General features: G+C 32.6%; 1 protein-coding gene across 1 annotated transcript in view; it reads left to right on the forward strand.

Moving 5' to 3' along the window:
* Positions 1 to 24,017, forward strand: part of GRIK2 (glutamate ionotropic receptor kainate type subunit 2) — a 1,179,562-nt gene that overhangs the window by 739,031 nt on the left and 416,514 nt on the right. Inside the window, exon 10 of the mRNA XM_053710578.1 lies at positions 6,651 to 6,857. Within this exon, the coding sequence (XP_053566553.1) occupies positions 6,651 to 6,857 (207 nt within the window). The remainder of the gene's footprint in view (positions 1 to 6,650; positions 6,858 to 24,017) is intronic.

Raw genomic sequence — 24,017 nt, forward strand, 5'->3', positions numbered from 1 at the left:
GACATGTACAACGCTGTTTTGTTTTCATTAGTTAAATAATTTAGTTTCGTAAAATTAGTTTAGTTAAGTCTGAAAAAAATTGTTTTGGCAAATTAGTTATGTTATGTTAAACCGCTTTTTCCTGGTTCCGTTGTTTTTTCAGATCCATTCTTTATTCATATGCATTATTTTATTCTGAAGTTTAGAATAGAATAATGCATATGAATAAAGAATGGATCCGCAAAAACGAAAGGATCCGAAAAAACTATTTACCTAGACATAACTAATATGCCGGCAATTACCGAAACAAAAATATCTAAAACCGCCACACACAACGCTGACACTAAATAAAGCTATCAACCCCAAAACCGCTGTCCCCCCATATAGTCAACACTAAGTAAACTTATTAACCCTTAAACCGCCGCCCCCCACATCGCCAACACTACCTAAACCTATTAACCCCTATTTAAAAATAAATACAAACTTACCTGTGAAATAAAAATAAAACCTAAGCTTACACTAATAAAACCTAACATAACAAAAAAAACAAAAAAAAAAATATTACTAAAAATAAAAAACTAACTGCTAGATTACGAGTCTTGCGTTAGCCTTAAAAAGGAGCATTGAGAGGTCCCAATGCTGCTTTTTAACGCCCGCTGGTATTACGAGTCTGGCAGGTACAGGTGTAACGCTCACTTTTTTCCGCGATTTTCGCATACTGCAAATCCCCTTACGTCAATTGCATATGCTATCTTTTTAATGGGATTTTCCTAACGCCGGTATTATGATTGCTTGAAAAAGTGAGTGGTAGACCCTCTCCTGTCCAGACTCCTACCACATTTAAAAGTCAGTAATTAAGAGTTTTATGGGCTAACGCCGTAACATAAAACTCTTAACTAAAGTGCTAAACACCCATAAACTACCTATTAACCCCTAAACCGAAGCCCCCCCACATCGCCAACACTTAAATAAAGTTTTTAACCCCTAATCTGCCGGCCGGACATCGCCGCCACTGTAATAAATATATTAACCCCTAAACCGCTGCACTCCCGCCTCACAAACACTAGTTAAATTTTATTAACCGCTAATCTGCCATCCCTAACATTGTGGACACCTATCTACATTTATTAACCCTTAATCTGCCACCCCCAATGTCGCTGCTACTATATCAAATGTATTAACCCCTAAACCTAAGTCTAACCCTAACACCCCCCTAACTTAAATATAATTTAAATAAAACGAAATTAAATTACTACTATTAAATAAATTATTCCTATTTAAAACTAAATACTTACCGATAAAATAAACCCTAAGATAGCTACAATATAACTAATAGTTACATTGTAGCTATCTTAGAATTTATATTTATTTTACAGGCCACTTTGTATTTATTTTAACTAGGTAGAATAGTTATTAAATAGTTATTAACTATTTAATATCTACCTAGTTAAAATAAGTACAAATTTACCTGTAAAATAAATCCTAACTTAAGTTACAATTACACCTAACACTACACTATCATTAAATTAATTGCATAAACTACCTACAATTAACTACAATTAAATAAAATAAACTAAAGTACAAAAAAACCCCCACTAAATTACAGAAAATAAAAAAAGAATTACAATTTTTTAAAGCTAATTACACCTACTCTAATCCCCCTAATAAAATAAAAAAGCCCCCAAAAATAATAAAATTCCCTACCCTATACTAAATTACAAATAGCCATTAAAAGGGCCTTTTGCAGGGCATTACCCCAAAGTAATCAGCTCTTTTACCTGTAAAAAAAAATACAATACACCCCCAACATTAAAATCCACCACCCACACACCAAACCCTACTCTAAAACCCACCCACCCCCTTAAAAAAACCTAACACTACCCCCTTGAAGATCACCCTTCATTTTACTAAAAAATTAAAAACTAAACTAACTAAAAACTAAAAAATTAAAACTACAATTGCAAAAAATAATAAACACTAAAATTAAAAATAAATAAAAAACTACCATTACAAAAAATAACAAACGAAATTATCCAAAAACATAAAATTATTCCTATTCTAATACCCCGTTTAAGAAAAAAAAAAAGAATCTATAATAAACCACCAAGGGCCCTTAAACCTATTAACCCCTAAACAGCCACCCCCACATCGCCAACACTACCTAAACCTATTAACCTCTAAACCGCAGTTCCCCGACATCGCCGACGCTAACTAAATCATTAAATAAAGCTATTAACCCCTAAACCACAGTTCCCCGACATTGCCGACACTAATGAAACCTATTGACCCCTAAACCTCCGTTCCCAAACATTGCCGACAATAACTAAAACACTTAATAAACATATTAACCCCTAAACTGCTGTTCCCAAATGTCACCAACACTAACTAAACCTATTAACCCCTAAACTGCGGTTTCGAGACATCGCCAACACTATCTAAACCTATTAACCCCTAAACCGCCGTACACCCACATCGCCAACACTAACTAAACCTATTAACCCCTAAACCACCATACATCCACAAGGCCAACACTAACTAAACCTATGAACCCCTAAACCACCGGCTCCCACATCACAACAACCTAAATTATAAATTATATTAACTCCTAAACCTAACACCCCTAACTTTAACATAATTAAAATAGACCTAAACTAAAGTTACAATTATTAACTAACTACCTATTTAAAAATAAATACAAATTTACCTGTGAAATAAAAATAAAACCTAAGCTTAAACTAAAAAAACCTAACATTACTAAAAATAAAAAAACCTAAGATTACTAAAAAATTAAAACTACAATTACAAAAAATAATAAACAATAAAATTACAAAAAAACTACCATTACAAAAATAACAAACAAAATTATCCAAAATAATAAAAATAATATAAATAATAATAATTATCCGAAATAATAAAAAAAAAAACACTCCATAAACCTAATCTTTAATAAACTACCAAGGGCCCTTAAAAGGGACCTTTAAGGGCATTGCCCTAAAGTTAACAGCAATTTTGCAAACAAATAAAAACAAACACTCCCTAAAATTACAAACCCCCCCAAACCAACAAAATTAAAAAAAAACCTACGTAAAAAAACTTAATCTACCTGAAAAGGGGATTCGTATGGGCATTGCCCTTAAAATGGCATTCATCTCTTTTACTGCCCTTAAAAGGACATTCATCTCTTTTACTGCCCTTAAAAGGGCATTCATCTCTTTTACTGCCCTTAAAAGGGCATTCAGCTATTTTTCGACTGTTAAAATAAAAAAAAGTTGTGGAAGAAATCAGATCCTGCTGGTAACATTGAATTATATTTTAAATTGTGTCAGTATTGTATTTAATCTTCCCATTAACTGAGAAGGTTTTAGTAGCTATTTATACAAAGATAACCTAGATCTTATATTTTCAGATTTGTCCTCAAGCTACTGAATCAGTTATTTTAGCATAATAAATGCCCTCTGGGGCCTTACAGTATTTCCAACAGACTGGATCTTTGTAGACATTTACAAAAATAAATCACTTTGTACAAATCAAAATGCTTTTCATTTGGTAACAGCTTGTGTTTTATTCAATAAAGAAGAAAATATGTTTAATGGCTGTTGAGTAAAATAGCCAAAGAAAAGTTATACAAATACAATTTATATGGAGAGTGACTCATTTGCTTAAAAGTGCACTATAGATTTTTTCACAAAGAAAAAAACTTTGAAACAAATATAAATTATCTAATTTATGAATGTTAAAATCGTAACTATCACTAACATTATACATAATTTAAACTTGTTTCATTAATAGTTTACAAAATGTTTGTTGGTTTATTTTTCTCAGATACAAAAAAAAGTAGTTGCCATATTTAATATAAGATAATACTTTTTCATTGTGATATAAAGATATGTTTTGTAACTGCTCTTTGTTTAATGGGGTTTAGTTTGGATGATAAAAAAACATATAATTTATTTTTACAATTTTGAAATGCTTTGGTTAAACTTAACATACCAGAATTATTTCACTTATAGCAGAATTGCTTCATGCTTTTCATCAAAATATCATATCATCTGCAGCTCCTGGTTAATCAGGCAACCTATAATGGCATCAGTGGGAGATCTAGAAGATTAAAATAGTTGATGTAAGAACTACAGTCATTGCCTGCAAAAAAAAAAAAAAAAAAACACTGAAGAATGTGGGGGTGGGAACTTTGAATTATGACATGAGTGATGCAGCTGCCAACATCATTGGTGGATCCAAGAATGATTACGAGAAGCTGCAAAAGATGGAAAAAGTAAATAGTAAGCATCTGTGAAGGAGGTCTACAGAAAAAATAAGGAGCTGATAGGTTCCATATCTGGCTTTAAGATTAATATTGAAAAATCTGAATTGCTATGGCTAAATAAACCGACTAAATTACTCTACAACCACTTGTTTAAAGAAGTACAACAAATAAAACTTAGGAGTAACTTTAACCTGAGATCCACAAGAATGGTATGAACAGAATTTTGCCCAATTCTTTATAGAATGTAAAAAGAAAACTACAGATTGGATAAATCTTCCAATTTCTATTACAGCTAGAACAATGCTGGTTAAACAATTTTATTTCCTAAACTACTTTACCTGCTCCAAAACATCCCTCTCTTTCTAAATAAATCTGATCTAAACAAATTTAATCAAGTATGTACAACATTTATCTGGGATGGAAAAAGACCTCAAATTGCCATAAATAAATTGATAAGAACATAAGAGTTTGCTGGATTGGCCTTTCGAAGTGTGAAATTTTATAATTTAGTAACGTTGCTCAAATTCGCCTTTGATTGGGTGACTGAACAAGATTACGTGACATTCACTTTATGTGAAAATAATATGATTGCACCATATAATTTAAAGCTGTACTGCACAGCCATAAATCTAATCTACCAACTATAATTACTAGAATGTTTACTTTCAAGCACATAATATTGACATGGCGAAAATACTACTCAGAAAATAAGATTAATCCTCACTGCTCAGAATATTTAACAATCACCGGGAACCCCAAATTCACACCAGGTCTCTCTCACTGGGTTTTTTCACAATGGAAATCCAAGGGTTTAATATATATTAAACAACTTTTACTATCAAATTTAACTATTGATTCCTCCCAAAATATAGCAAGTCAGTTCAATCTATCCATCCAAGACTATTTCACCTATCTACAAGTTAGGCATTATATCAATGCGCTACAAACAAAATACAATTCAGATTGGACATTGGGGACACTAGGAAGTAGAATCAAACTATATCAAGGTGGAATACATTCAATATCTCACCTATATGATCTGATCAACTCCAATTCTAATCTAAGTCAGATAGAGGGAATTTGTGATAAATGGTGTCAGGACTTCCCTAGCATAAATAGCTTAGCTATACAAGAGAGTCTTAAAATAATAAATAAAACGTGGGTACCAACTGCATGGCGTAAATCGCATCTAAAACTAATTAACAAGACGTATATAACAGCATACAATCTAAAGAAGTAGTATAAGACAAATCATGCTTGTCCAAAATGTAATACACAAGTAGCAGATATTCTACATTACTCATGGGCATGTCCCAAGATCCATCAGCTGTGGTCACAAATTAACTATTGGCTGAAAAGGAATTTGGTAATAGGATATGAGATCCTAAGACAACATATTTTTTTTTAAAATAAAATATTCAGAACAACATAAGGACAATGACTTACTTAACACAATAATATTATTAGTACGGAATCTTATATTAAAAAGATGGAAGTCCTCAAAAGCACCTAAGTTTATAGAATGTAAAAAGGCACTGATAAATCAAAGTACTATTGAACAATTATCCCTACAATATCCTACTAATTCTCAAATTCAAAATTTTTAAAAAATGGACAAAGGTTATCAAAAGCCTTCCAGAAAATGCACAAACTCAATTAGTAAAGTCATTTAGTACCACTGAAAATGTATTGCAAAATGTTTACACCGGCCAATTTCCAGAAAATTGGGTAGAGATGTAGGGGGTGACGGGTGGGAGGAGGGGAGATATTATTTTTTTTTATTATTATTATTATTATTTTTTAATTTGATTATTATTTAATAAGTATGCATGTGCACCAGAATATATTTCTTTTCTTTTTTTTTTGTGTGTTGTTTATTATGATCCATGCTGGAAAAATGTGTTTCCATATTTTTTTTGTGTGCCTTTCTTGAAAACTAATAAAAATATATATATATAAAAAAGCATCTGTGAAGGAGGTCTACAGCAAAAATAAGGAGCTGATAGGTTCACTTAGCATTTCTCTGTGACTAGGGCTATTATAATCAGTCAAGTCCTATGTCTATATAAGTATATATAACCTGCATACCTGTCCTTATGGTCTAAATGCTAATGATTAACCGTAAGTTTTTTTGTAACCATTACCCTAACCCTCATCAGCACTATTTTGATTATCATAGTTATGGTTGAAACCTTTTAAATGTAATTTATTTTCCATTAAACAAGTTGGTTGGCACCAATTTGGTTAATTTATATAGACTAACATTCTTTTGTACTACTTCTTATTAGAAGAACCAAGCAGCACACAATCCATGTGATGTTTTTCCATATGTGGGGAATCTGGGATGTACCTTTATATTTATTTGCTTTGCAATTCTTACAATACGTTTTATTTTATAATCTTACAGGAAGAACCATATGTGATGTTCAAGAAATCTGATAAACCATTATATGGAATACACAGATTTGAAGGCTATTGTATCGACCTAATTAAAGAAATATCTGAGATTCTTAATTTTACTTATGAAATCAGACTGGTGGAGGATGGTAAATATGGAGCCAAAGATGAAACTACTCAACAGTGGAATGGGATGGTTCGTGAACTTATGGACCATGTAAGGCAATTGTTATGATATTGGTTTTAAAATGAAATTTGCATTTAATATTTAATTTTCATATGACATTAAATATAAATTACATGATGACCACTGTAAAGCTAAACAAAAGTCACTGAGATAAAACACAAAAGTGTATTTATTTGAGCTTTGACTTATCCAGACCTTTTTTAGTGATATACTAACAATTTGCTTGTTACATACATATACAAGTCCATTCCCAGTCACTTTATGTTGTTCTTTCTTTTTTATGACATTGTACAATAGCTTTACAAGTTCAGTATATTATTTTAGTACTACTGAGCACCATTAATTTTTAATTAGACCTTACATTCTAGAAGAGAATGTTTTAAAAAGTTAAATATGTTAATATTTATTTATTTTTGCTTTTTTCATAAAATAAATATTTTTTGTGAGGAAGTGTTACTTTTCAACAACAGAGCTTTGGAATTGTTTTTATAAGTGCGTGAGCAGTTTGCCCCTGAAAATTGGTATTTTACAAAAAAGCATTTTCTGTTATTTTTTTAAAGTAATTTTAGTGTCAATCAATAAGGATATCAGCCAAAACAGTCCGTAACTGTTCTTGAGTACATGTTTTCAACTTTAAGGGACAGTATAGTCGAAATAAAACTTTTGTTATTTAGAAAGGGTATGTGATTTTAAACAACTTTCCATTTTACTTATTTTATAGAATTTGCTTCTTTCTCTTGGTGTCCTTCAGTAAACTAAGGTAGGCTCATAGGAACTCAGGGGCGTGCACGTGTAATGCAGTGTTATACAGTCTTGCAGACACTGTTATAAAGACATGCACTCTGCTGAGCTTCTATGAGCCTAACTAGGGTTACACTGTATTAATGGAAACCAAAAGAAGAAAATTAATTTAATAATAAAAGTGCAATGGAAAGTTGTTTAAAATTGGATCTAAACCATGAAAGTGTCATTCAAACTTTAAGGAACAAATCAGCAACCTTTGTTTTTCCTAATCAGATTTTGTGATAATGAGTAAAGTCACAAAAAAAAAAATAGAACTAAAGTTCAATGTGGACAGCTAAGGGGGAATTTTAAGTATTTTTTATAGATGATTTTTATTGTTCACTATTAAACTGCTTTCAAGTTAATGTAATTAAGATCTTTATAGAAAATGCTATCAATGAACATCAAACCTTTAGCTCAAGCCTTTATCAATACAAATTTTTTTATTATTAATTTTTAAAATATTTTTATTTAATATTTTAATAACAACCTAAATTTAAATTTTCCATTCATATGTTCTTTTTTATTTAATATATTTTCAATATATCTGATATTAATTTAAAATAGATATCTATACCTATATATCAATAGGAATATATATACAGGTATAGGTATATACAGATATATATAGAAATATATATTTGCAATAAAAAATAAATTTATCCTGTATGGGAAGAACATTGGAATGTGAAACATGTACTGGAAATATATAGTAAAACATATAAATACACATGTTTACATACACCTATTTAGACATGTATATGTAAGTATATATATTTTATATCTATGTATATATATATATAATTGTTAAAAAGAAGATGCAATCGCCGTTTTGTAAAAAAGTTATTTACTTCAAAAAGGTGAACGTTATCGGGGAGTAACGCCCGTCCTCAGACCCCTGTGAGAGCAAGAAATGTGAAGGTGACTTACCTCGGTTAGTCACCTTCACATTTCTTGCTCTCACAGCGGTCTGAGGTTGGGGGCATTGAAGATGAAATGTGGCTGGGTCTTTCAGCATGACAATGATCCCAAACACACCGCCCGGGCAATGAAGGAGTGGCTTCGTAAGAAGCATTTCAAGGTCCTGGAGTGGCCTAGCCAGTCTCCAGATCTCAACCCCATAGAAAACCTTTGGAGGGAGTTGAAAGTCTGTGTTGCCCAGCGACAGTCCCAAAACATCACTGCTCTAGAGGAGATCTGCAAGCAGGAATGGGCCAACATACCAGCAACAGTGTGTGACAACCTTGTGAAGACTTACAGAAAACGTTTGACCTTGGTCATTGCCAACAAAGGATATATAACAAAGTATTGAGATGAACTTTTGATATTGACCAAATACTTATTTTCCACCATAATTTGCAAATAAATTCTTTCCAAATCAGACAATGTGATTGTCTGGATTTGTTTCCACATTTTGTCTCTCATAGTTGAGGTATACCTATGATGAAAATTACAGGCCTCTCTCATCTTTTTAAGTGGGAGAACTTGCACAATTGGTGGCTGACTAAATACTTTTTTTCCCCATTGTATATATATATATATATATATATATATATATATATATATATATATATATATATATATATATATATATATATATATATAGTGCTGCGGAATCTGTTGGCGCTCTACAAATACCTGATAATAATATATATATATATATATATATATATATGAGTTATAGCCCTTTTAACCCATAAAACTTTTTAAATACTTATATGAATAATTTTTATCAGATAGTGTTTATATTAGTGTAACTGTATTTTTAAATGTATTTATGTTGTGTTTAATGCCATTTTTTTAATGCACTACCCTTTACCCAAGGGTTTTAGTCACACTACTTTCAACTTGTAATATGTATGCTATTTCTGGGGGGTTCAAAAGCCCGCCACTTGTAATCTAGCCCTATATGAGTCATTAGATATGTTTACAAAATGAAACAATGGATTAAAGAATGCCAGAGGCAAACTGTGTTGTTTATTTTCTAAATGTAGAAATGAGAATGATATTTTGGTGACTTAGCTCTGTCAGTGCTAGGTAGTAGCATTGCCGCTTTCTGCTAAAAAAAAGAAAGAAGAAAGATTATTATAATGTATTATTAAACAGGCTCTGTAAATTATCCAACATCCCTCAACTTATGATTCTTGCTAAAGTTTCTAATTCTTAAGTGCATCACAACTATGGTACTTAGTGTAAAAAATGTTTTATTGTTAAGGTACACATATTAATATCTATCTATCTATCTATCTATCTATATCTATCTATCTCTCTGTCTATATCTATCTATCTAGCTATCTAGCTATCATCTATCAAGTCTGACTGTAATGGCCAACAAAAGACATACGGTTCTATTTACCAAGGTTGAGCAGAAATGATTGGGATGATTTCTTAAGACTGCTGCTACTTAACTTGCATTTTAAGGCACGATTGAAACACTGGGGCCAAAGAAGCTGCTTTCACAGCTTGATAAATAGGGCCCATAGAGTTCAAAATGTAAGATAATAGAGAGTGAACTGCGAAAAAATGTATCCCATGATCAGCCAGGAATGCATTTCAAGGTAGCAAATTTATATTGAATATATTTATTTTTTTAAAGATATCAAAACACATTATGCATCTTAGTATAAGCATGCAATATATTTATAGTTATATAGTATTCTTTACAGTCTATATTAATAAGTTAGAAGAGCAAAAACATCACTGTAATGAAGCCTTACTATAGAAGGGTATTTTTTTCCCAACTCTTTTAAACATTGGCTTTTTTGGAGAGAGAATTGGATGGAATCAGAGTGTGTTTGAATTAGAGGAGGGAATTGATTAGAGGTCTACAAAATATCACCTCTGAGGAATGAGTGAAATTATTTAGCTCAGATAACTGTAGATTTATTGGCATTACAGTGACAGCTTACAAATATATAAAAGGTTCACATAATGAGAAAAGACATCATTTATCCACTTGGGAACTAATAAGAAATAATGAAACAAAGAAGATATAACACCATATAGATATTTTTCACAAAAAAAAAAAACAGTTAAAATGTCAGACAAATGTACTTATTTCGTAAAAGTAATTGGAAGAAATATTTTAACATGAAAGAATCTACGCTTATCTTACTACCAGTGATTTGCTTCTTTTTTAAAGAAAGCACCATTTGCTGTATTGGTTTTAGCAAGTGCAGTATTCAATGTGACTGAAAGACATTTTTCAGATCTGCCTTAAAATTGTTATAATGATGCTAAAAACAGTTGTTTTTGTGAACTTTTTTTGAACAAGGAAAAAGCTTTATGGCTCAACTTGTCAATAGCTTTTTATTTATCTATCTATCTATCTATCTATCTATAACTATAATCTATCTATCTAACTACAATCTATCTATCTATCTATCTATCTAACTATAATCTATCTAACTATAATCTATCTATCTATCATCTATCTATCTAAGTATCTATGTATCTATCTGGCATTTCATGGTGATGTTTCAGGTTCTAAATCTCCTTCCTCAGATCAGTCGGTAAAGAAACTGACTAAAAGGGCATAGATCTGATGCACTGAGTTTAAGGCATCAATCAAAATCCACCAATTGCATAATATGATTCCAATAAAAACAAATATTTGCTATTCTTCAATGATTTAATTAAATCATACATATTTCACTATTTGTCACTGCTCCTGCGCAATTTATTTTTCAAAAGACTGGGGGGCCATATCATCTGACCCATTAAAGTGAATAGGAGGGCACTCCCAAATGCTTGTTGCCATAAGGGAATTATTTTAAACTTTTGGAGTACTGCTTTACTCTCTCTCTGCTGTGGCAAAGAGCAAGTGGTAATGTACTCCCATGTACTCTCTTTTTTTTAGTTAATTTTGAGGGTATTTGATGATCCACATTTAAGAAAGACCGTTCAAACAGGGGTATACATCTTTGACGCTTTCTGCCCGGGATTGCATCTAGTGAACAGCAATCTGTAGAGGTGGAATAAAAACCAGGATTGATGGACATCAAACCAGATGCAGGAGAAGTAGCTATAGTCACTTAACAAGTTTAGCACATCACTTCTCTTTTCTGTTAATCAATTAAAAATATTCCTTTTACTGGTTATTATAAAACTGATTATCCAACTAAACAGATGTTGCTTCAATTTTACCTTCAGCTAATTTTATACTTCAATTCTTTGAACTGATGTACAGCACTGTGTTGAGTCTCATTAACAGTATTTAACTGATAATTGCAGTGAGTTGTGCTCTTGGTGAACCCTCCCTATCTTATTGTTAATGGATTATAATAAATTAAAATAATTGATAGCTGTATTTATAGACCATTAGCAAATTTACCTAGTAGTAGCCTAATAGTAAAGTCTTATTCCCCTCAAATAATAGAAAAATAGAATAGAATAGAAAAACTATGTTGATGAGTGTAGTTGAATGAATTGCAAAATATATTTATTTTTGTGTGTGAAATTATTCATATAGAGCTTGTTCTCATTAGTACTGGTGACATCAAAAAAGATATATAATTTAAACTGGAGAAACAATGACAAATTAAAAATAAAAGTAAATTAATTAGTAAATGAAACATTGCATATAGAAACAAATATATTGTTAGTCAGAATTTGTGATTACTTTTAATACTGTGCAAGCTTAATAAAAGATGAAATACATAATAGAAAAAAACAGCATGACTGAATGTACATTGTCACAATTTAAAGTAAAAAAAAATACTATTACTTAAAAAAAAGACATTTGCAGAAATAATGCCTTAAGTGTACCTATGTGTGCAAACTGATCAGGATTCATAGAGCATAATGTACTAGCCAGACATTACATCACCCATTACCTAATCAATTTTAGCAGATATTTTAGTATAAACACACATACCCATGTAAATGCAAATATTATCTTATTAACAATACAGCTAATGTTACAAATAATGCCTGTACTATACATGTATATGTCATGAGCAATTTCAAGAAAGTGTCTTGTCTAACCAAACACCTCACTCCATCTTGTTTTACCTAGAAATACATGAAGCCCTCTATCTGTTGTGACTTTGATTTTTAATATTTTCTTAAATTCTTATCAATCTTCTGCATTTTATAAGAGCAGCAGTAAAATGTACGACTTATAAGCATTTAATAAAGGTTTCAACAAAGCATAGTTGCTATTGAATGATGCCTCTTAACTATCTAATATTTAAATAAAGATGAAAATATGTGTTATATTTTCCTATGTTTAGCATCAGAGCTGGTAAATTAAAGTTTCTGTTTGCAGTGTCCTTTTGATAGTTTGTGTGCATTTATAAATCTAGAAAACGATCAATCTTCTTGGCACATGGACCGTAAATGTCAAAATTTCCATCAACATCAAATAGATAAAATAGACAAGGGAGATTATAAGATAAAGAGTACTTATATGTTAGTATGCATTTACTACCCAAATAATCTACCCCAGTTTCATACGTTTACGCTCAATTGAATTTTATGAGGTAATATGTGTATGTGCATGCAATATCTTAACCGGCTTTTTGGCACCCAAAGAGGTAAACCTGCGAGCGTAAACATTTTACTAACACGAGCGCTACCTGATGCGCAAAAAGTTTACTTCTAGAGGAGTTAGCGTGCATTTAGCCACCAATTAGCAACCGCTACCCAGGTACTGAACCTAAAATGGGCCAACTCCTAAGTTTTCATTCCTGCTTTTCAAAAAAAGATATTAAGACAACAAAGAAAATTTGATAATAGGAGTACATTAGAAAGTTGTTTAAAATTGTATGTTCTTTCCGAATCATAAAAGAAAAAAAAGGGGTTTAGTATCCCTTTAATAATGTTTTTTTCTATTTTATTTCTATTTTAATAGCTGAACTATTATATTTTGTGAGAAAAACAGTATTTCCAGGCATCTTCCCCTCTATATTTCCTTTGCCCACTAGTCAACAGCAGTTTAAAAGTTTTCAAATGTGTACAATTCATTCTATAGAAAAATGTATCTTCCTAATAAATGTACAAATTTGAATTATTAAGGACAAATGTTGTCCCTATTGCAGTTCCTCCTATATGTAGAAATAAGTATTTTTGAGAATGAATTCAATTGATTGTAATATAAATGTTTTCTATGCACTAGATAAGTGGTCAAGTTGGTCTAAAAAATATTTTACACCTAAAATTATTTTTTAATGAAAAATAGAAGTATATTAAGAAGCCACATCTAAAAGAAACCATTTATATTTCTGCTCCAGTTTAATCGTTTTCATAATATTCATACATGAAGAGCATGAAGAGTATCTTTTATGTCAGACTTCAAAATAAAAAATACACACACACAAATTAATATATATATATATATATATATATATATATATATATATATATATATATACACAGTAAGTCCCCTACTTGCAAACTTTCAAGTTAAGAACTTTCAAAGATACAAACATGCGTTCGCATGTCGTATCATGGAAGTTAGTGCTGTTTTTGTTGACTCCATGCCAGCCCTGTAGGCTATTTTACTATACAAGGTAAGATTAAAAATGTATTGTTTGTTTTTTAAGAACTACTGTACTGTAATTTGTATGAAAAGTATTATAATGTGATGTTTATAATACTTTTCACACAAATTACAATACAATTGGACTTACAAACAAATTGGGTTTGCAAACGTTCTCCCGGAACGGAACTCAATTGTAAGTAGAGGACTTACTATATATATAAGAGGTTTGAGAAATCAGCACTAAGTGAAAGCCCAGAGACTAGTATTTGTATATAAATATTTTACTACAAATGCTGCCTAAAATCTGAACAGGGAATGTCTAGGGTCCCCACCCCAGATAGTCCACTGCCCGAAATAAAGGAGTAGCAAAGGGTGATAAAAGGTGCATGAACAGTCAAATAAATACAGTAATAGGTGCAGATAGTAGTGTAGTCCTAGCCACAGACAAGGGGTCAGTAAAAATACAGCACAATCAATGAATATTAGGCCTAATAAAAAACAAACAACTTGGTAGTATAAAATCCAAGATTTGGTGACAGAGCAACAACATCAACAATATTGACAAAATATTAAAATATCGTGCCAAAATCCTTTTTACAAATTAATCAACAAATTTCCTTTCTAAATTCATAAATTTATCGCAGGGTAAAAATAAAAAGTTGTTGGTGAATTTTTCAAATGGAAGCAGTATCTATTATATATGATGACAAGTAGTAGCTCCAGCAATAATCATAGCTAAATGGTAGAATTGCCCACTTACTGAAACGGCCCTCAATCAAATGAGGTAAGTGTTGTGCATTGATAGAATAAGAGGTCCTGGATTCATCAGTCTGTCCAAAATCTTTGGTGTTGCTTGGGTATGGTAGATCCCTTTCTCCCTCCTTCCTCTCTTTTCCTCAGTGTCCCAGGAGACAGAGTATATACTGTGCATACCCCAACTCGTAGAATGTTTAAAAGGATAAAAACACATGCGAGAAGCTTCTCGCGTAAAAAGGATTTTGGTACAATATTTTAATATTTTGCCTATATTACTGATGTTGTTGCTCTGTCACCAAATATTGGATTTTATACTATCAAGTTTTTTTTTTTTTTTGACTAGCCCTAATATTCATTGATTGTGCTGTATTTTCACTGACCCCTCTTCTGTGGCTAGGAGTACACTAATTTCTGCACCTATTACTGTATTTATTTGACTGTTCATGCGCCTTTTATCACCCTTTGCTACATATATATATATATATACCATATAATTATTGTATAGAAAATTGGTATCCCCGCTTGCTTATCCTCAGAAGTACTCTAAATACATTGTTACCAATGCACTTAGATTTGCAAAATTAGCAAATCTAGGCAAGTATCTCTGTTTGCTTATCCCCATAAGTACTCTGTATACATTGTTACCAGTGCACTTAGTTTTGCAATTTTTCTAAACAATAATTCTATGGCTCTTACTTTTATCTCCAGTATAACTCAAATGAGCACAATGCCGGATTGTCCCGCCAAGATACTGGGACTTTTTCCCGGTGCCCTCCTGCATCCTTCATCAAGGAGGTTCTGAAGCGAGAATTGTACACAAACATAACACATGTCTTCAAGGCCACTTTTCTTCTGATGAGAGTGTTGGAGCCTGTAGAGTCATTGTAGTAATTCACAATTTTACAGCCTCCAAATAGTTAGTTAAAAAATATTTATTAGCTCAAGCAGTAAAGCAACAACGTTTCAAACCCACAATTGGTTCTTAGTCATGTCATTGATTTTATGTACAGGTGTATCTTTTATACACATGCATCTCAATAATTAACAAGCTAAGTAACACCACCATCTTGTGTTCATTTGACAGGATGTATGTATACAATTACCATATTCATAGCTTGAATATGTATATTTTGAAATACAATTAAAAACAAACTACATAAAAATTGTAAAGCAAATCAGAATCATGCAACAATATACTTAATTACTACAGGTATTTTACAGGAACAGAGACAAGTCGAAATCTTTATTCAACCCTTTTCATTGTAGGGAATCCAATTTCCTGATCCAAAACATGTCCCTCTTTTTAAGCATTTGTTCCCTATCTTCTGGGTCTAGCCACATGTTATATCACTTGAAAACACAATTGGCTAATATTTTAACCCATGGAGAGGAAGTGAGAGGAGAGGGGGGCATCCTTATTATTTGTCCGAATGTTTGATTTATGTTCAGTCATTTTCTCTCTGGCCTCCCTACTCATCTCCTCCACATAAATCCTAGCACACGGTCATGTAATAATGTATATTACATAGATTGATCTACACATTAGGAAGTCTTTGATCTTATACTTGGTCCCATTTATTGGGTGGAAAAAAATTTCCCCTCTAATTATAGAGCTACAATGGCTACAATGCAAACAGGGAAAACATACAGTTCTATTTGGCCCAATTGCTGTCTGCATACTTAGTTTCTTGCTACCTATATGGGTATGATATAGGTAGCAATATTAAGGGCCTGTAGAGTCAAAAAGGCCCTAGGCAAGGAAGGGGAGTAAAGGTGGGGAGCCGGGGGTGAAGGCGGGACGGGGGGTTCTTAGGCCAGTCTTCAAACATTTAAAGGGCATGTCTGAATGAGTGTTGCTTTTTCTCTAGAAATAAGCTTCTGTAAGCAGAAAATAAAACATATCTTCTGCTGCCAAGAGTTAATAAACTCAAAACGACTGTCCAGAATTGTTTTGTTTTTTTCAAGCACCAACCCCTTAAAGGGGATTGTTGTGGTTAATCACAATACTTGGAAGAAAAAATTATTAGATATAGTATATATAATTTGCATATGTTACCCATAGTTCCCTGGTGCATTGGTAACAATGTATGCAGAGTACTTCTGGGGATAAGCAAGTGGGGATATTTGCCCAGATTTGCTAGCTTTCTATACAATAATTATTAATGTATTTATATGTGCATATATCTATTTACAGACATATATACATAAATATATATATATATATATATATATATATATATATATATATATATATATATGTGCATTAGAACCTTTTGATGTTAAGTAGATGAAAATATGTAAAAACATATTTATGCAATATTCATATTTAGAAAAATGTTAACTATGTATTTACTGTAAATATTTCACATTCCTATGTTTTTGTAAAAGTGCTGAAAAAAAGTATGATTTGTGTGGGAAATTTAATTAAACCTGAACATCACACCTATATGAGTTTGCTTGACATCTCATTCCAAAAGCAATGGCATTAATAAGGAGTTGGTCCCTCTTTGCAGTTACAATAGCTGACACTTTTCTGGGAGGGCTTTTCACAAGATTTTCAAGTGTGTTTCTTGGAATTTGTACCAATTCAGCCAAAAGAGCATTTGTGAGGTGAGGCATTAATGTTGGACAAGAAGTTTTGACTTGCAAATGGTCTTCCATTCCATCCTAAAGGTGCTAAGTGGGGTTGAGATCAGGGCTCTTTGCAGGCTACTCGAGTTCCTCCACACCAAACTTGTCAACTATGTCTTCATGGACCTCTCTTTTTTCACAAGGGCACTGTCTAACTGGAATAGGAGAAAGTCTTCCCCAAACTGTTGCTACGAAGTTGGAAGCACCCTATTGTCTAAAATATCTTTGTGTCTTGTAGCATTAAATACACCCTTAACTGGAACTAAGGGGCCTTGCAAAAATAACATAAAAAACAGCCTCAGACCATTATCCCTCCTTCAGTACTTTACAGTAGGCATTATGCATTCCAGTAGGTACTGTTCACCAGGCATCTGCCACACTCAGATTATTCCATCAGACTGCCAGATAGTGAATCCTGATCAGCACTCCAGAGAAAATGTTTCCACTGCTCTTTAGTCCATTGGTTGTATGCTTTACACCACTTTAGACAACACGTAACATTGAACATGTTGATATGAGACTTGTGTACAGCTGGTCAGCCATGGAAACTAATTTCCTGAAGTTCCAGACATACAGTTCTCGTGCTGATGTTGCTTCTGAAGGCAGCTTGGAACTCTGTAATGGGTGATATAACAAATTATAGGCAATTTTTATGCACTACACGCTTCTGTGAGGTTGAGTAATAGTATTACTTTGCTTCTGGGCTGCTCCTAGATGCTTCCACTTCACATAAATAACACATAGACTTGACCAGGGAAGATCTAGAAGGACAGGAATGTCTTGAACCGACTTGTGGCAAAAGTGGAATGCTATGACCATGCCACATTTAAAGTCACTGAACTCTTCAGTAAAACTCTCTAGCAATGTTTGCCTTTGGAAATTTCAGGGCTATGTGCTGGTTTATGCAATGGGTGTGGCTGAAACACATGTACTCAATAATTTGTAGGGGGGGTCCACATCATTTTGGCCATGTAGTGTAGTTTCAAGTCAAATAAACATTTATTTATAAAATATATTTTAGAAGCCATAATTTGGAGATAGAGTGTTAAAATTGGCTGAATTGTTCAAGGTGAGTTTTTAGTTTTCAGAATATTTCTATTAGTTAAACGGTGTGTTTCTTTCAAATGGTCTGAATGCCGAAAAATTGGCAGCAATAGAAAAGTATTTCCTGAAATATTTATTGTCAAAGTGACAAACTGTCAAAAAGTTTGTTCAAAGGAAATCATAAAACAAAAGCTCTGCTGTGTTGAAATACTCACAAAATTGGAAAAGTTATATTATTTTGTTCCACCTTTTCTGTGAAACATCTATCTTATGGGAACTTTTTAGAGACTAACAGACACAGATAGAATACACAACCAGTAGCAGTTCTACACCATTGATGGGGCTAATCCCCCAATAATTGCTGCTATCAACATTTTCTCCCCATATATTAACTGTAGTAAAAGAAAATTCAGCAGTGTATTAACATGGAGCTGAGTGTATCTGCTTCTTTATCTTCATATAATGATACATTCTAAACTAGCATGGGATTATTTTAACATTACTTTTACTCACAAATTTTTTTAGAACAATAAATTATTATTCATACTTACATAACCTTAACATTTTACAAATGTAATATTTCAGTGTATTTCTTATATTTCATTCAGACAGTCTTTACAGTATTGTTTGTTTTTTAAGAACTACTGTACTGTAATTTGTGTGAAAAGTATTATAATGCGATGTTTATAATACTTTTCAAACAAATTACAATACAGTCAAATTGGATTTGCAAACGTTCTCCCGGAACGGAACTCGATCATAAGTAGAGGACTTACTATATATATATATATATATATATATATATATATATATATATATATATATATATATATATATATCAGATATCCTCCGCATAATGCAGTAAGGATACATTTAAATTATTTTTCTATATTTTTTTATTCTCAAACTAAATCTAAATAAGAATGTACAAAATATGATATAGCTTGAATTCAACATCTTTAAGTCTAACTTTAACTATTTATATAAAAAACATTTTTTTAAATATGTTATGTAGTCTATTACATTTCATATGTTGGCAGCCTTCTGTATGAATGTAAATGTACATAATAACTAAATAATACTTAATTAACAGTTCCCTATATAAAGACAACAACAGCCTTTTACCAACTTAGTTCTTCAGACATCCTTGCTCAAAGTTAAGTGCTATAAAAAGGCTATGGGAATATTTATCAAAGTGTCAACTAAAAATTTGCCGGAATTCCGCATCATCGTAATTGTTGCAAATTGATCCAACCTAGTTATCAAAGCCTCAACACCGGAAAATGTTGAAATTTGTGACATAACATACGATCCCGCGATCTCAATCCGACGCAGATCGATGCATACATCATTTCAGATGTTCTGAATACTCATTTGGCTCTATTTGACACTTTTTCCAATTTATCAAATAGTTAACAGGTAGACTCGGATCTATTCCGACGCATTGTACCTGGTTTTCAATCCGCTACCCTTGAGGCCATGGATGCCATAGAAATCAGTGGGAGTCTGAAAACACAGAAAGCTTATGTTCGATGCTGGAAGAGAATTAAATATACCCCATCGATTTCTAAGGTAGAAAACAAGTTACGTTTATACCTAACACCCTAACATAAACCCTGAGTCTAAACACCCCTAACCTGCCGCCTCTGACACCGCCGCAACCTAAATAAAAATCAGCCAATAGGATGAGAGCTACTGAAATTCTATTGGCTGTTCAAATAAGCCAATAGAATTTCAGTAGCTCTCATCCTATTGGCTGATTTGAACAGCCCATAGGATTTCAGAAGTTCGCCTCCTATTGGCTGATTTGAATTTAACACTCAAATCAACCAATAGGAATGCAAGAGATGCCATCTTGAATCGCGTCCCTTGAATTGCAGCTTTTGTTTACAGCGGCAACGGTAAGAAGAGTAGCTCTGCATCGGATGGCTTCAGGATGGACTCACTCCTCGCTGGCTGGATGAAGATAGAAGAGGCCGTCTGGATGAAGACTTCACCAACTGGATGAAGATAGAAGAGGCCGCCTGGATGAAGACTTCTTGCCGCATTGATGATGACTTTGCCGGCTGGATGGATCCTTCAAGCGGGACTTCAAGAACTGTAAGTGAATCTTCGGGGGTTAGTGTTAGGATTTTTTTAAATTCTTTTGGGTGGGTTGGTTGGGTGGTGGGTTTTACTGTTGGGGGAGTTGATTATTTTTTTACAGGTAAAATGCCCCACAAAAGGCCCTTTTAAGGGCCATTGGTAGTTTATTGTAGGCTAGGGTTTTTTATTTGGGGGGGGGGGGGGCTTTTTTATTTTGATAGGGCTATTAGATTAGGTATAAAAAATATATTTTTGATAATTTGGTTTGTTATTTTTTGTAATTTAGTGGAGGGGTTGTAAATTAGTGTTTTTTTTTGTAATTTAGTACTTTTAATAAGGTTTTATTGTATATTTAAATAATTTTAGTAGGGTTAGGTTTTTTAAATATGTAATTTAGTTTATTTAATTGGTACTTTAATTTAATTTTAGTATAATAGTTAGGGTAGGTTAATTAATAGTTTAAAATCTGTTTATTTTAATTATACAGGTAAGTTTTAATTTATATTAAGATAGGGATCTTGTAATTTTAATTTAAAGTTAAGGGGTTGTTAGGTTTAGGGGTTAATATTTTAATTTAGTTTTTGGCGATTTGGGGGCTGATGGTTTAGGGGTTAATATGTTTAGTTAGTGGTGGTGATGTGGGAGGCCAGAGGTTTAGGGGTTATTAAGTTTATTTAGTGGTGGTGGTGTCGGGGAGTGGCAGGATAGGGGTTAATAACTTTATTTAGGTTGTGGTGGTGTTGGAGAGTGGCCGGATAGGGGTTAATAACTTTATTTAGGTTGCAGCAGTGGCGGGATTGGGGTTAAACATTTTAGTATAGTGGCAGCGTTTAGTGAAATGGTATAAATAAAGTTGGGAAAAACACGAATAGCAGCATCGTCTGATGCTCATCGCCCCATACTTGGTGCGCATGTTTTTGGCGGCTTTTTTTATAAATATGTAGATCGTATTCAGATTTGCGGCCGCGATGTTTGGCGATGTTAGGCGAGCGTATTGATGCCGGCAAATGCAATATAGTTGATGTTTTGATTAATATCCCCCAAAATATGAAAATGGCAGCTCCTAATACAGAAGAGGGATCTCAGGGAATCCCCTCCCATATAACCTCACCATTGCTAGAAGAGAAAAATAGCTTGTGGAGTACAATTTAACCCCATGAGTGCCAAAAAGCAGACCAGTGCATTGCATGGGAATACACTGCAATCCTTTTAAAAAGTGCCGACTCTCATATATAATGGCACCAGCCTTGACTGCTAAACCATTTCCTGAAAATCTCCTACCTTAAGAATGTTAACAGATTGTTGTTTGGTATGTATTCCACAATAAACTGATGTCACAGCCAATGTCACAGCCTGTGAAGCTTGCAATAAACTGCATGTAAGAGAGAAATCCCGCATTCACTTTGCTTTTTCTATTGCCTGCTCTACGGAGGAGGAGGGCAGAACTTCTTTTTCCGAAATTCAATCCTTTCCCTGGGATACCTGTAACTTGATATTTTATTAAAGGGTTTTATATATTCTTAGATGTTCATTTAGTCTTCTGATTAAAAAAAATAACAATGCACAGCATCACCACTATGCTTCATGCTTAAATGACCCTGGTTCCTGATAGCAATGTGAGCTATTCTCACAGCTGGATGATCAGAAGAAGGGGACCATGAAAATTAGATGCACTGCAAAAATGTTAAGGTGCCACGGGAACCAAGGTGCCCTGGATAATCGAGCACTGTTTTAAGCAAACCTTAGACTATTGTTCTCTTACCGAATTTTTGTTGATATTGTTCAAGTAATATTTGTTTAGTATATCAGCTACAATCCCCTTGATAAATTACCTCATAATGTACCAGAGAATACAATAATAAGTGTAGTGAATATAAACAACTTCTTTAATTATACTATCGACCTCTTTTTGATAAATAACCCTTCTGTTTTCTCTGTCTAATTTTCTCTTACTTGTTACTCAATCACTTGGCCATTTTCAATTTGAAGTTACTTATATTGCAACTTCATTGTTTAAAATTAGGACTCATAAAAAGCTCAATTGGTGAGAAGTAATTTTATTTTGACTTATTACTTTAATCCCTAAACATTACTATGGCTTTATTGTGCTGCTTTTTATTCTAAAAAAACTCCATTAAATATATCCATACACAAGTGTTATCACAATATTAGGCATAAATCAGCCTAAAGAAAGTATTGATTGTTCTGAGGGCTCAAGTAATTATTTGAAGGAATGTAATGTTTCATATACAGATTCAGGTTTTAAGAAGAATAATTGCAGTGGAATGTATCCAAGAACACAAAGAACAAAAAAAAAAACTTTTCCACACAAAGTTTGATAAACAAAATGCTTAATATGAGCTTGTATCCATTAAATTGTAAAAATGAGAAGCAAACTTATGATATAATAAATATGGGCCAGATTGCAAGTGGCTTGCTAATGATAGTGCATGCACAATAACCAATATCGATTAATAGCGATAACATTAGTGTGCAACTTTGATATTACAAGTCCATGTTAAAGTGTGTTAACCCAAGAAGGGTAAGCGTGGATGATTTCACTCGAGCCAGCCTATGCTTTTAACGGATATTGTGACTGCACTAACTTGCACTGGTATTACAAGTTGAAGGTTATAGCATGCGCTCGAGTGAAAGCCAAGATTGTGTTAGAATATTTAGCACAACTTCAGACCTAAAGTAAACTGTAAGGGTTAAAAAAAGTTACACAAAATATATACAAACACATTAAAATAAAGTATAAGACATTTATATACTTTTAAATAAAAAATATACATCATTTTATTATTAATAAAAATGTATTAAAAGGGATATGGTATATGGCAAAGTGTTTGACCGGGAAGAGCTCCAATGTATGTGTATTTATGTGTATACATGTGCATTTAAGTGTTTATAGGTGTAAATATGTATGTGCACACATTCATACATATATACACATATGAACACATATATACACATGTATAGACATATATAAACATACAACAGAACTGAGTACACCCCTGTGGAATATCACTTAAATGTCAAATGATTCAAATTGTATCACCTTACAGTAATTGCATTACTTCTAAAAGAGTAGGGTATTAGTACTTATGTAAAATTAAAAACAAACAATTTTGGGCTAGATTACAAGTAAATCGCTAAATTATCATACACCCTCAAATGGGCAAATTTGTTTGCATGCGATAAATAACCAGCATTACAAGTGGCTGGTTATTGCTACCGCACGCTTGTGGTAGCAATTAGCGCCTATAATATTAACCAGAGATCAGATCTCAGGTTAATTTTATAAATGTGCCCTAAAATACAGTTTAGTTTATTTTATTAAAAAAATAAAGATAGCAGCATCTTGGTATTTTAATAAAACTAGGCAGTATTTTGGGGTAAAGTTG

This window comes from Bombina bombina, chromosome 4, assembly GCF_027579735.1.
Source record: "Bombina bombina isolate aBomBom1 chromosome 4, aBomBom1.pri, whole genome shotgun sequence".
NCBI classification, from domain to species: domain Eukaryota; kingdom Metazoa; phylum Chordata; class Amphibia; order Anura; family Bombinatoridae; genus Bombina; species Bombina bombina.